The sequence below is a fragment of the Lutjanus erythropterus genome, chromosome 18 (genome assembly GCF_056507025.1).
Source record: "Lutjanus erythropterus isolate fLutEry1 chromosome 18, fLutEry1.hap2, whole genome shotgun sequence".
Classification (NCBI taxonomy): Eukaryota; Metazoa; Chordata; class Actinopteri; order Lutjaniformes; family Lutjanidae; genus Lutjanus; species Lutjanus erythropterus.
In genome coordinates this window covers 18479720-18493727 of record NC_139334.1, presented here as the reverse complement: position 1 = coordinate 18493727, position 14008 = coordinate 18479720, and the positions used below count along the sequence as shown (strand labels likewise).

The window sequence follows — 14008 nt, the reverse complement described above, 5'->3', positions numbered from 1 at the left end:
CATGTCATGTTGAGGAGAATCTGACCCAGTGTTTGACATTAAGATCAACTATATGGAAATAGTCAAATCTTCTATTGGGTGGTCTCTTTGCTTATGTAGGTCATACAGAGGCATCATAATAAACTGAGACTGTTTTATAACCAGTTAAAAACTCCTTGTAGTAGCTTTAAAAAAAAGTGTTGTGACAAACTCACGCAGTGCTCTAATTTATGCAAATACACAAAGAGTGCATCTTGTGACCTGCTTGAGGGTGTTATAGGAAGCAATTCATGTTTTTATTTTTTCTCCAAAATGTATATCATATGAAAGCAATAAATATTACCAGTAAATAAACTTTTACTTTTTAGATTGTTTTTACTATTCTCAATAAAAAAAACCTTATACAATCTAATGTACATGAAAAGTTGTACAGCTTTTTTATGTTTAAAATAAGGACTCAATTTATTTTTAATATGTAGATATAAATATATATATTTTGTCAAAATATATGATCATATTGTCAAAGAAACAAAAAAAGTGAGACAAACATACACCTCAACATAAAAGTTATAAATAAGGGTCCAAGTGAACATTTTTGGGAGTAAAGACCTTCTGATTTGTTTTAGCGTCTGTGTTGCTTTGTTCAAGTCGCCAGTCCGAGTCCGAGTTCGAGTTAGTCTGTGTGTTAGCGGCAGCCGCAGCCCTCCACTACCATTTCCTGGTAGTTTTTTAGGACCACCTTGTCGTGTTCGTCCAGGTAGAGCATGGAGATGGCGCTGAGCTCTGTTGGCACGCAGCAGGCCTTGGGAATGTTGTTGTTCACAGAGTTCACCAGTGTCTGAACAATGGCGTGGTTGGTTGAGTTCAGGTGATCCGCCAGAGGAAACGGACACTCCCCGTGGCAGTAATACGCCTGGTAGCCAGGGGGCGCCACTATCCAGTCATTCCAGCCTACATCGCTGAAGTCCACATACAGTGCGTGGCGCCGGCAGTTGCGGTTGCGTTTACGGCCCCGCTGCTTGGGGCTGCGCTTGGTCCGGCGGGTCAGCGGGTGACCCTTCCCGTCATGGCCGAATGTAACCAGGAGGGGGCGCAGCTGTTCCCAGTCCTCGCCAGGCTCCTGGTGTAGCGAGCGGCTGATGCGGACGTGTCGGCCCTGATGGCGTGGCGTCTGGTTGAGGTGCAGAACCTCCACGGCCAGCCCGTAATTTGGGAGGCCCTCACGAGTCCAGCGCAGCACGGCGGGGCTCACGTCAAAGCTCTCCCAGCGTGACGTGTTGTGGCGCACGAGCCGTGTGTCCAAGAGCTGCGTGATTAGCTGCCCTCGCCGCGGGGGCTTCAGCACCTCGTACACGTTTATCCGGTGAAGCCCCTGGTCGTCTGAGAGGGTGTCAGTGATGGCTTCGTCGATCTGATGACGGTAGAGCCTCAGCTCGGCGGAAGAGAGTAGCTCATCCTCTGGAATGCTGGTGAGGTTGAACAGGAAGCGAAGGGGCGTGGCTTCTCCATCATCAGGCTCATACACCCTCTCCATGTGCTCTGAAACAGAGGAGACGTGGGATGTTGGATTAGCTGCTCAGACAGTGTAATTAGGGCCACAACTAATTATGCACAATTGTTGCATATTGCTGAATATTTAGGATTCGTATAATTTATTATTGTCAATTATTATTTTTACCTGTACAGCACTATAGTACTATAATGTAGTGCAGCCTGCTTATTATTTTTAACTTGTACTTTACTTTATTATTCCTCCTTATTTCTACTTTTATTCTTAATTTGTACTGTTCTTATCTATATATAATTCTTGTATTAAAGTACATTAAACTTTTTAACTGAATCTTTTCTTAGCTTTCTAAGCTGCTAATCATTTTTGTTATTAATTGATTATCATTTACTCCAAAGAATGCCAACAAATGGTGAAAAATGCTCACAATTTCCCAGAGCCCAGTTACATCTTAATGTGGCTTCAATCCAAACAATCCAAAACCCAAAGACTCTTCATTTACTATCCTAAATGGCAAATAAAAGCAGTAAGAAGCTTTTAAAGAAGCTGCAACCAGCAAATGTTTGACATTTTTGCTTGACAAGTGACTGAAATTAATTGATTATCAAAATAGCAGGCAACTACTTTTCTTCCTATTGACTCATTGATGAGTTGCTAGACTTGCTAGCCCATCATGGCATTTTACTTGCCCCGGGCAAGCAGGCCATCCTTATTGTTTAGCCTTGACCTCACAACTTTGCTACAGATGTATATAAATTCAAAAACATCTAGAAATTGACGTTTTCATGAAGATATTCTGCACGACTCTGTTCTTCGCTCTCCAACAGTGCCAGCAATTAAAACTATGAAACACTCACACTCACCTCACACTTCTTCACTCTAACGTGGCTTAATTGACACGAAATAATATACATGCACACTTCCCAAGGCCTCTGAGGTATTCAACAATATAAATATACATCGTCCGCGCTTCCTTATCTATCTATAAGGATTATCCAGCCCTTCTCTCAATGCCTTTCTCTGAGCACTTTGCTGAAACATGCATTACGAGGAGGGTGGTGATTAACGTACCACAGCTACAGTATAAACACAGTGGAGGCTCCCTGTTCCACGCTCAGTCTGCAGATTTCTGGCAAGATCACCATTGTTGGGGAAAGGAATGTTGTGTCTACTATTTTCCTGCTCAATCCACCCCTGTTATTTCACACCCAGGCCCTAATCTTACCCAGGTGGTTCTCATTATTAAAACCTGCTGTGTTTCTGATTAGCTCTGCAGTTTGTTCACTTAAGACGTTTATCATTTTCATCATGAATAATCATTAAGGAGTCAGACAATACGGTAGAATCTCATTTATCTGAAGCCCATGGGAACGGAGGTTTTGCGAAGGGAACACAATGTATTCAAATCCTCAAACCAAAGCTTGGTCAAAAAATGTGAAATGTGCATGCACACATCGTCTCATGTTGGGTTTCTAGTTTAATTCATTTCAAATGAATGAAAACAGGTAGATGTACTGAGATGCACTTAAGAAAATGCAAAATTTCACTCACTTCAACAGATATTTGAGTAAAACTGCAAGAATTAGTCCATTGCTATGTTACTTGCCAACTATTTTGATCATCTGTTTATCAGTGTGAGTAATTTTTTAAACTAAAAAATGAAAATTTTCTGATTCCAGCTTCTTAAATGTGAATGTTTTCTGGTTTGCTGACTCCTTTATGATTGCAAACTGATCATCTTTAGGTTTTGGACAAAAGAAGACATTTGAGTATGTCACTTTGGGTTTTGGGAAACACTGATCAACATTTTTCAACATGTCAGAGATCAAACAACTAATCAATTAATTGAGAAAATACTGACAAAGTAATCGACATTGAAAATAACCGTTAACTAGAGCCCTATTTTTGAGTTAGGTGCCCACTCAAACTCTTAAGTTTTGAAAAAGTTTTACTGAACAATAATGTTTTCTTAAGATAATTTATTTTTCTTCTTTAGATAAACTTCTCATCTTTGAGATTCAGAATTGCACAAAAATGTGTATTCCAAGAATTATTGAGTAAACTCAAAGATGTTAAAACTTTTTTAAAAAAAACTTTGGTTTCTAAAAATCAAAGATTCAAGTTAATCTAAAGGAAAAAGTAGATAATTATAGATTATAGATCAGAGTTTGAGTTTGATAAATCCACTAAAGGTCAACAATCCTAAAAAGGATAATTTCTAAAACTAAATGATTCACATTAATCTAGAGAGGAAATGCATATTATCTCAACAAAAGATTATAGGTTGGTGAAACTTTGTTTAAAAACTAAAAAGTTTGAGTTTGATTCAAAGTGCAGCTGCCCTTTGAGTTTTCTCAACTTTTTTTCTACAGTGTTACACAAATAATAAAAATTTCTTGCTTAACTTAAGATGACTGGTTGCACCATCTCCTCACCTAAATGTCCATCTGCTGCAGAGTCTAATACCTTGCAGTGTTTTTGGACAGATCAGTCAGCTGAATCACACTATTGCACAATGGTGCTTCTATGAAAGCGGGCACTCCCACTCAAAAGGCCCCAAAACGTGTTATTAACATAGTTTTAGCAAAGGAGAAGGAGGGTAAATGCCTGTAGAGAGCAGTAGAAACACACACACACATGCATGCATGCGTGCACACACACACACACACATTGCATCACAGGCAGAAGTTCCTCCTCCAGCGGCTCTTTCTTCCCGACTAGCCTCAGTATGCTGCCGTGTAAGCGCTACCACTAGCAGTGTGTTTGACGAGCCCCATTAAGGCTGACTCATCCCTCCTTCCTCACTCCTCCCCCTCAGGGCGGACATGTTCTGTAGCCCTAAAGCTTCACCACGCTACAAGATCGCTTCCTCACTTGTTAAAGTCTAGTGCATCACCTCCTCTGTGTCTCTGCCAAAGATCGTTTTCAAGCATGTTTCAGTCGAGCTTTCCAACCACAGTTTTGCAGATCTGTCGACTGAAACCTCTGCATTTGTCGCTAAAACTAAGCAGACCCGAGTCACAATAAACAGAAACCCTTCTAACGTTCCAGTCTTTCTATCGCACCAGCTCCTGAGACTGTTTTTTCCATCTCTGCAGCGTCTGCTCTCAGCACCCACATTGTTGGCAGCAGGGGCTTTATTTAGAAGCCTGCAGAGTAGCATTAAAGATAATTGCACGTTGAGGAAGGTCCTTCTAAAAGAGCCCTCCATATAAACTGGAGACATGAGAGACGAGCACACTCCAGTTCCAGGCCAAGACTTTTCAAGGCTTTTTTAAGCCCGTGTTCTGCTGGGTGGGGTGAGAAGTGTAAGTCAGTAATATGAAGGTATGCTTTTCCTTCAGCTGCTAACCAAACATGCAGAGTTTTGTCAAATGAGGCTCTTGAGAGCTTGTCTAGCAGATTTTTTTTGCCCCTCTGTAGACAGTGTTTGGTGACCACATCCTTAGATTCCTTGGTTATGGTGAGATGGGTGGAACTGCCTTACAATCATGTTTCAAGGGATGTAGGAAATGTTGTTTTTTTTTTTTGCCCTGAATACTTAGCAGTCCTCGCCCATGCTAATGAAATATATTACTACTAAAATTATTGGAATGCCTGGCAGCAACAACCATGAGTGTGGTGTAATGTTTCTGTGCTGACATGATCCATTTATCATCTGTCCTCCTACTGATGGCAAGATTTTTGCCTTTAAATGATCAATATGTAAGTTCTGACACTTTTACATTAAAGCAATGACAAAAGACGTAGTTTGGTGAAATTGTGAAGTAGAGTGGGATCATGGGGTTGTTGTCTTTATTTTTAAACAACTAGCATTGTGGATGAAAATCTATCTAACATGACTCAGGCAGAGGTCATGTTCATGGACAAAGGTTTATTCACATTGCTTCCTGACTCTCTGATGTATCTTGTGTTTTCCCAGAAGTTAAAGTGACTAGCTAGCAACAGGGAATGCACTTACACTGAATACATTACAGATTTCTCTGCATTTGAATCATGTTCATGACCGAGGTAATGTATTTAAGTTATATTTAGTTCTTCATCACTCTCTGACGTATCTAACATATCCCTTGTTTTCCCGCAAGTTATGGTAACTAGCAGCTAGTAAGAAACACAACGTTACATTGAATAAGTTCTGAATTTCTCTGCTTTTGGACACTGTTGGAAACATTTGGGATAATGTAAGTATGCAACATGATTAAATATATAACAAATGTCATTTTTAGACTTTTTTAAGTTATGACATGTAACATTTATGCAATTAAAATGCCTAAAACCACTAGACATATGTATATTTTGTTGAATTGTATACTTTCATGCCAACATTACATCACAGCATTACTGCAAGTGTTTCCAACAGTGTTCAAACCCAGAGAAATCCATAATATACTCAGGTAACCAATGTTTTCCCAGACATTATAGCAACTAGCAACAAACTAGCAATGGCTAACAGGAAACACACCATTGCCATATGGATTTTTCTTGCGTTTACACACATTTTTGTGCAGAATTGTTACATATTATAGCATTAATCATTAGTTAATGTTACTTAATGGGTTAGGCGTTGATATTTACACTACACGTATGTTTGAGTTGTGTACTTACATTAACCCAAATGTTTCCAACATTGTTCAAACGTAGAGAAATCTGTAATTTATTAAATGTAATGGCGTGTTTTCTTGCTAGCCATTTGTAGCTAGTTGCTAGTTGCTATAACTAAACTTGGATATGTCAGAGAGTGCAAGGAAGGCGGCAAAACATGAATAAAAGTTTAGTATTACCTTATCCATGAACATGATTTCTGTCTGAATCATGTCAGATAGATTTTCATCAGCTATGATGGTTGTTTACAAGTGAAGAAGAACTATATGATTTCACACTACTTCAGATGTCATCAAACTACCTCTTTTTTGATTGTTTTCATGTAAAAGAGACCTCAAGTGGCATCCTCCATTTTTTCCTGCTCACCTTCATGATGGAAGCCCCTCACAGTGTTGGCCCGGCTAGCCGACCTCTCTGGGTACTCAAAAGCGATGTCATGCGCTCCGGCCTCCTCAGCCTCGCCCGACTGTAGCCGGTAGAGGTCCAGCAGGTAGCGAGGCACGGTGGCCGAGCGGCTGGGCCGCGGCCGCCTCTTGAGGCCGAACATGTGCAGCAGCGTGGCCTCGAAGTCCCGCAGCAGTTCATGGCTCTGAGCGGCCGAACGACCCTGCAGGCCCGGTACTTTCTTTTTCCCTTCTTCAGGTATCAGACTAGCATGGTTGCTCTCTCCCAGCAGGACTTGGCATATTAAAATGACCATCAGCATTCGATTACCAGGAATCATGATGTCTCTGAGGGGAGATGGCACAGGGAGATAAAAGATTAGGAAAGGACTGAGCAGAAAACACAAAACAGAAATGCAATGAAGGGAGAGAAAGACCTCAATATTAACTAACACTAACTAATAGATTTCCCTTTTCTTTTCCCAACCAAAGATTATTTTCATGAATTGTTAATCTCCTGATCATTTTCTCAAGTAATCATTTAGGTGGATGGTCCAGAAAATGAGAGAAAATGTTGAATAATGTTGATCAGTGTTTCCCAAACCTCACTTACTCAAAACAATTCATTGATTATCAGCATAGCTGACAATTAATTTGTGACAGTTACTCAATTAATTGGCTAATCACTGTAGTTCTACTTTTCTACATGTTTAAGTTGTGAAAAATGTTGATAGTTCAACACTTAATCAATACCATATGTTTAAAACGATAAAATATTTGTTGCATAGTACTGAAAGTACCAAAGCTATGAAAAAAATAGCTAAAACAGAGCTGCCCAAACTAGGGCCCGTGGGTCAAAGTGGGCCTGCCATTAGGTTCAATTTTGCCTGCTAGATATTTCTAGTATAATAATAAAATAATACAATACAATATAATACTAGATCTGCTCAAGTTTCTGCCTGTTAAAAGGAAGTTTTTCCTCATCACAGTTGCCTCAGTGCTTGCTCTTGGTGGGAACGATTGGGTTTATAAATTGTTCAGTCTAGACCTGCCCTACTTGAAAAGTGCCCTGCGATACTTTGTTATGGTTTGACATTAAACATGTAAAATTGAATTAAAATGCTCTTTAAATATTATTTTATTTTATTGTTGTCTTTATCATAAACACGATGAGAAGAGTGACACCGTGCAGGATTTCAGTCAATTAAGGGAACTCAGTACTATTCTGTATTTTAACCAACAATACAACACAATACAGTGGGTGTTTGCTTTTAGCCTGTGGCCAAGTTTCAGTTTAGGTCATGACATGGAAAAAGGTTTGGGCACACATCATCTAAATGCTTATTCAAGGCCTCGGTTCAGTTCGGTCTTTATTGCCCTGCCTGAAATTTAGCTTGCAACAAAACCAGACAGTGTTCAGTGACATTTTCTGTCTGCTATTTTGTGTGTCTAGGGCTTTTTTTTTTTCTTTTTGGTATCACTCTTTTGGTCCATGCTATCAAAATAAATCTCACTTTTATACCAGGATTGTATCAAAATTTAAAATTCTGTTATCATGACAGTTCTAGTACACATCTTCCCCCTCTTCTCTAACTGTCCCCTCTGTGGGCGGACTCTAATTGGTTATACAGTCCGGTCTGCCTTGTTTACAGTAAAGCAGTCCCCGATCAGATAGACCGCTTGCAGTTTATCTTTGGCGACATCCTCCAAAGGTAAACAGCTGCTTCAAGAAACCAACTTTTTTGAATGGAATCTGAGGGCCATTCCTCTTCACTCCCTCCCCCCTCGTCTCCTCCCTCCTCCACTATGATTAGACAAATAAAAGAGGCAGCCCCGGGGTCAGAGCAAATTCTTAACTCGATAAGGAGCCACGGTCCCTCACAGTCTCCTCAAACAAGCCACGGGCCAAGGACACAAATTTTAACCGGAAAAAAAAAACTGCCTCATCCAACACCCCATAGGGACTTTATTTAGGGACATACGTGATTCATTGGACAGAGAGGAATGGGTCACATGCCACAAATTGAAATGGCATGGTCCACTCACTTACCGACAGAAAATAAAGCATGGGAAAACAGTCCATGTTTGTTGGGAGCAGTCGATGGACACGTTCTTCCAGGAAATGTTAGGTGGTGTTGGGCGGCTGCAGGAGAACGTTGGAGTGACCCTGTTCCTGAAAGATACAGAAAAAAACACAAGGAAGTTATTAACATTTGAGGCTGTTATTTACTACGGAAGGTGTGTGTATCTCTGTCAGTGTTTGTGTATGTGGGTAAGAGCAAGTACCAGTGTCTCTTTAAGGCTTATCATTTTGGCTCACGGGCTAAGCTAGCTATTTACTGTAACTGGAATGTAAGGAGGTATGTGCCACAACACAGACAGCAGATCCCTCATGCCTTAGACAGAAAACACACCTCATTACATTATCACACCTAGTCCAGATATCTTTTAAGAAACCTGTTTCAAAGGGAGCTACTTTAGTAGTCATGGTAAAGTTATTCACCAAGAGCAAAAACCATTAGATAACTTCTCCTCTCATGTCCACACACAAGCCAGAGAGCTGATAACACCACTTTGATCAGGAGTGGTTAAAAAATCTATATCCAAAACAAGAGGGGCTGTTTGCTTACAGAAACTGTCTCCAAGTGAATTCAGTCAACCTTTATCTTGTCCTTCTCGCACAAGGACTGAATGCATCCCTCTCGAAAGGGGGCTCATCTCTTAGTAACGCAGCCCCACTTGAGGGATCACACAGGTTGTAGTGACGCTGATGACAGGCCTGCTGCTCTTTGACACCACTGTCATCAGGAGAAGACTTCAGTGCTGGTGTGTGTGCGTTTTTTGGCGTAGCCGGCTCTTAATTTTGACACAATCACAATATCAGCAATATGTTCTTGGAGGATGTTCCAGAAAGACAAAAGTTTTTGAGCAGCTTTTCTAACAGACATGTTGACAATACTGTACGATCCACTTTATTTCAGTTCTGATCAGATTCTAATGTTTGAATTAGGATATCTGCTGATCGCGATACTATACCAATACTGGTAGTAAGACTAGATGAGGCTGAAAGTGACCTTCAGTCTGAAAAGCTTGTGTAGTTTGTGTAATGTAACTTGTGTAAAGGCATCATTTTTTAAAGTTCCGACCTGATCCAGTATTGATACTCTTTATTTGATGTTTATGGTTACTTTGATTGTTATTATTATCATGATCATCATCATCAGTAGTAGTAATAGTAGTAGTGGTAAGATTCCATGAGGCTGAAACTGAACTTTTAGTCTGGAAAGTTTGTGTACTTTGTGTAATGGCCTCCTTCAAACAGTGTGGGGTGCTGTGGGATTCTGGCATCAATGATATTCTCTTGGAGTATGTTCCTGAAAAGTTTTTGGAGCAGTTTCTCCAACAGAAAGCTTGAAGATATTAGAGACGTACCGATACAGTTTTTTGGGATGTCTGCCGTTACCAATAATATACCTATACCTACTCTTTTTTTCTTGATGTTTATGATTATTATTATCAGCATCATTAGTGGTAGTAGTCAGAGTTAACATTAGGGTTGAAACTGAACTTCAGTCTGGAGAGCTTGTAGAGTTTGTGTAATGTAACTTGTGTAATGGTGTCCTTCAATCACTTTGGGGTGCTGTAGATTTTTGGCTTGTGACATTAACAGCTAAACCTAATAATTATGCATAATTTCCCACAATGCATTGCTACATACAAACCTAACAAATACACGACAAAACACTAACAAATAGTAAAAGTTGTATTTTGCATCTTAGAATAGCAAACTTAAACTTTTACTATTTGTTAGTGTTTTGTCGTGTATTTGTTAGGTTTAGATCAGGATTTTAGATAGATATTGTATCGGATTGGTCCCATCTCTAGAAAATACCCCCGAAAGAGGTTCTTCTCAGACTTGCTTTACTTTATTTGTTTATTTGATACCTGCAGTGCACATTAATGAACATCACTATAAAAATTCAAGGTGTAAACATGCTGGATTTTAGCAAGAATGCTAATTAACATCCATAGTACCTTGCCAGGTAAACTTAACAGTGTTTTATTTCTTTTGGTGTTCTTTGGTAGGTTTAACAAGCACAACAATTTGGATCTAATTATTTGATTCTGTTACACGTCACTTTAAATGTGCTAAATGTTGAATCACGCTAATAAAATTGCCCAATTTTTAACCACAACAACAACAACAGTGCTACAGAGCAGCAGACATTTCTACTTGGTGCTCCGGAGCGAAGTAGGTCTTTGGTCATCATTTGGAGCCCGTTCCACTGGAGAGCACCCAAGCATTACTACACAGTGAGGATGCACATTAACAGGAACATTGTGTGTGTGAATGTGTGTGTGTGTGTGTGTGTGTGTGTGTGTGTGTGTGTGTGTGTGTGTGTGTGAGCATGTCTGGGTTTGTATCTGTGCGATTATCTCGGCCCCTGCATGGCTCACTGTACATGCAATCAAGGATCTTTTTCCTAACAGCATTAGACTTTGACCTCCGACTGACCCCCCGTTCCTCGGTCATGACACTAGATCCAGTGTGTGTGTGTGAAGAAAGGGTGATGTGCTGTACAATGTGTGTGTGTGCATGAGCTAAATGGCGAGCATGCGCGTGCATAAGTGTGTGCCACCGCTCGCATGTCCGTGAGAACTGTGGCAAAGAGGGAGGAGGAGGAGGGTTCAGAACATGATCAGCTCTATTACCCATGGGGTGGGGGGATAACGTGTGTGTATGTGTGTGTGTTTCTGTGTGAGTGTGTGTGTGCACATCTCTTACAACAAACGTTCATTGTACAGCGAGGGCCTCTCCCATGATTACAGGGATTCATAGCACTCAAAAACACTGACCATACAGAACATCTTGTAACTGTAACCAGCCACTGACAAAGCTGCAGGCTAAAACAGACAGACACTCAGAGTGGTGCGATGATGATGAAAGAAGATGTAAGGCAGACAGGGAGGAACTTTTAACTCTGGAAAAAGTCATCGCGGTCACTTTGCTTGCCTGTTTTCACCAGCGGTGATTTAAAAAAAAAAAAAAAAAAAAGCAAAACATTTCCAGCTACACCAGACTCTGTTCATTTCTTGCAGATTTAAGACATTTATCAGTACTATTTACTCCTCCCGATCAAACCTCTTGAGCAAAACAGAATCTACAGACTATAACGTGTTTTGAGAAGCCACACACTCTGAATGCTTTTGAACTGAGCGACTGAGACAGAGACACATTTTGCAACAACAAATGCAGACCAGGGTGCAATTAGGCCGGAGCAGTCAACTAACTGCCCTTGGCTTTGCTCGATCCCCCTTGGCCTCCCTCTCCCCCTCTCTCTGACCAGAGATAATGTGATCAGACTATGCACATGGCTCTTCAGATGTGTTTCCTGAGGAATTTGACAGTGATGGTGGGAGGGAAGACGAGAGGGAGGGAGGAGGGCAACAGGTTACCAAGGGAACAGCCAAATCTCTGGCCTGATTTTATCATTTTAGATGCCAGAAATCAGTTTAGCAACATGTTTATGGTCATTCATGTTAGATTAAACCTTAAATCATAAACAGTTGATAATGATAGAGCATCAATGGTTCAAATAATGGCCAATACTTGAAAAGACAAAAAATAACAAAAGTCACACAATATCCTTTTAAATAAAACACTGTAATGGTTTGTTTACTGTGCTAAAAACAGGTTGTGACTAAACCTTAAAGGACTTTGAAATTATAACTGTTGCTTTATTTTGAGCCAGTCAATGTCCTCATGTGTGTTGACAGAAATAAAGCAGAGACCTGTAATGTCTCTCTTGTTGTTGAATAGTGTAGGTTTGGGATTTTATTTGCTCCCAGTGTGCAGTTCAACAGTGAGAACATTCACAGTCAGTGAGATCACTGAGACCAGGTTAATGGTTTTGTTAGCTGGGGTTTATTCTGAGAGATGATGAGTTGCAAGACTTGAATGAGATTTCTTCGGTTGATTTTGCTTTTTCAGTTAATAAATTAGAACTTTAAGAAGAAATTAAAATCTTATTAAAATGCGAAACGCTCTCATGCTATTGAAGATTGTTAAATAACACAAATTAAAACCCGAAAACCCAAAATATAAGGTAACATCTACAAAAAAAAAAAAAAAAAAAAAAAAAATCGACACTTGGGCCAAATATTTTCCTGAAACGACCAAAACAAGCTTAGCTTCTTTTTGCCAGACGCACGTGTTTCCCCTTTTAAAAAATAAATATATAATTAACTAAATATAAAATGTTCTCGCGCTCAAACTTTGGTGAGTCTGTTTCCCTGCATGGCAGAGAAACTTGTGTTGAAAAGTAAAAGAAGACTGTGCCAAGGACGCCATGCGCCTGCAGGCCGCAAAATGTTTGCTCTGCTGCAGCTTTGCTGGATTAAATGACACAATTCCGCTTTATAATCATTTGTTACAAAACAGGTGTTAGTTTAAAAAAAAGTGAAAACATGTGAGTCCGTGTATTACAGTGTGGTTAAACAATTACAAACCGGAATCCCATCTGTTATCGCGCTGTAATGTTTTTGCAGACTTGGACATAAATATGCCCCTTTATATCTGGATAAAATACGGTTAAATCATTATTTTAAAACGTCATGTTAAGTTGAAATAAAGTTATTATGAATGAGCTCGATAGGTAAGCATTTGTTTCCGATTCTGTCTTAAATTTGGAGTTGTGTCATCTGCATCTTTCACTTTACGCATACCGGGATGACACGAAGCAGCTACAGGTGTTTAATCGGTCAAAATCTGCGCCAAACTTCTGGAAAAAGTTACAAATCGACATAATGTAAATATTTTAATTCTGCTGGAGAAAGAGACGAGTTGAGAAATTGGACGCTCTGTTTGGAAATGACCTCACTGTGTTGGTTTGTCACTGCTCAACTCTCCGGCACAAAAGGCTTTAACCTGCTACGAGCTCCGCCAGGATTACTGCGCTATTCGTCCCCAAATACACTTATATTTCGCTTCGTATCAGTTTCTCTGTCAAAAAGGTAGACTTAAGTATTTTTATGGGCTTGTACACTTGTAGATTTCTACCGGGAATGCTCTCCCAACTCTCGGTGAAGTCGGTTAAACACGCTCAAACACCAAAGAGCCAAACTCTAGAGAACTGTCAACGAGATTCCTCCTGTTTTATTCAACAGGTTGAGTTTATAAAAGCTGAATCTCTGATGTGTGAATGTGTCAGAAGATGAGCGCGTACTTACCATCAGTAGAGGTCCAGGTATCCGCGAATGAAGTGAATATGAAAGGGAAGGTGTAAGGCAGTCCAGGCGTAAAGCCGAAAAACGCCGAAATGAGCCTTAAAGCTGAAGCTGTGTGCCTTTTTGGCTCATTAATCCTTTAGCGACACCTCTGAGCGGAGCAGAGGGGACGGTGGTCGGAGTGAAGGCCGGTGTCTCGGGCTCTGCAGCGGGGTTTCTATCCGTCTCCAGTACAGCTGGTGAGTGCGCAGGAACGGCCAGACTTTCCAAATGATCCAGCATCTATGGCCCCTTGCAGTTTTTATGTGTC

At 40.3% G+C, this 14008-nt stretch overlaps 1 protein-coding gene across 1 annotated transcript; it reads right to left on the bottom strand.

Annotated features, from left to right (window-relative positions):
* Nucleotides 1-334: 334 nt before the first annotated feature.
* Nucleotides 335-13723, bottom strand: bmp4 (bone morphogenetic protein 4). Its single transcript, XM_084741889.1, has 4 exons — nt 13702-13723; nt 8522-8644; nt 6455-6819; nt 335-1518 (listed from the first exon to the last, which is right to left on the bottom strand). Exons 3-4 carry the CDS (start codon nt 6810-6812, stop codon nt 665-667), a joined length of 1212 nt encoding a protein of 403 aa, XP_084598015.1. The 5' UTR covers nt 6813-6819; nt 8522-8644; nt 13702-13723; the 3' UTR covers nt 335-664.
* Nucleotides 13724-14008: the final 285 nt, after the last annotated feature.

Bases quoted from the DNA above. Each gene is read 5' to 3' on its own strand.
- bmp4 (XM_084741889.1), bottom strand. From the start codon at position 6,812: ATGATTCCTGGTAATCGAATGCTGATGGTCATTTTAATATGCCAAGTC. The intron at 1,519-6,454 runs GTGAGCAGGAAA...CCTCTGTTTCAG, and splicing joins GAGGGGCTTCCATCATGAAG to AGCACATGGAGAGGGTGTAT.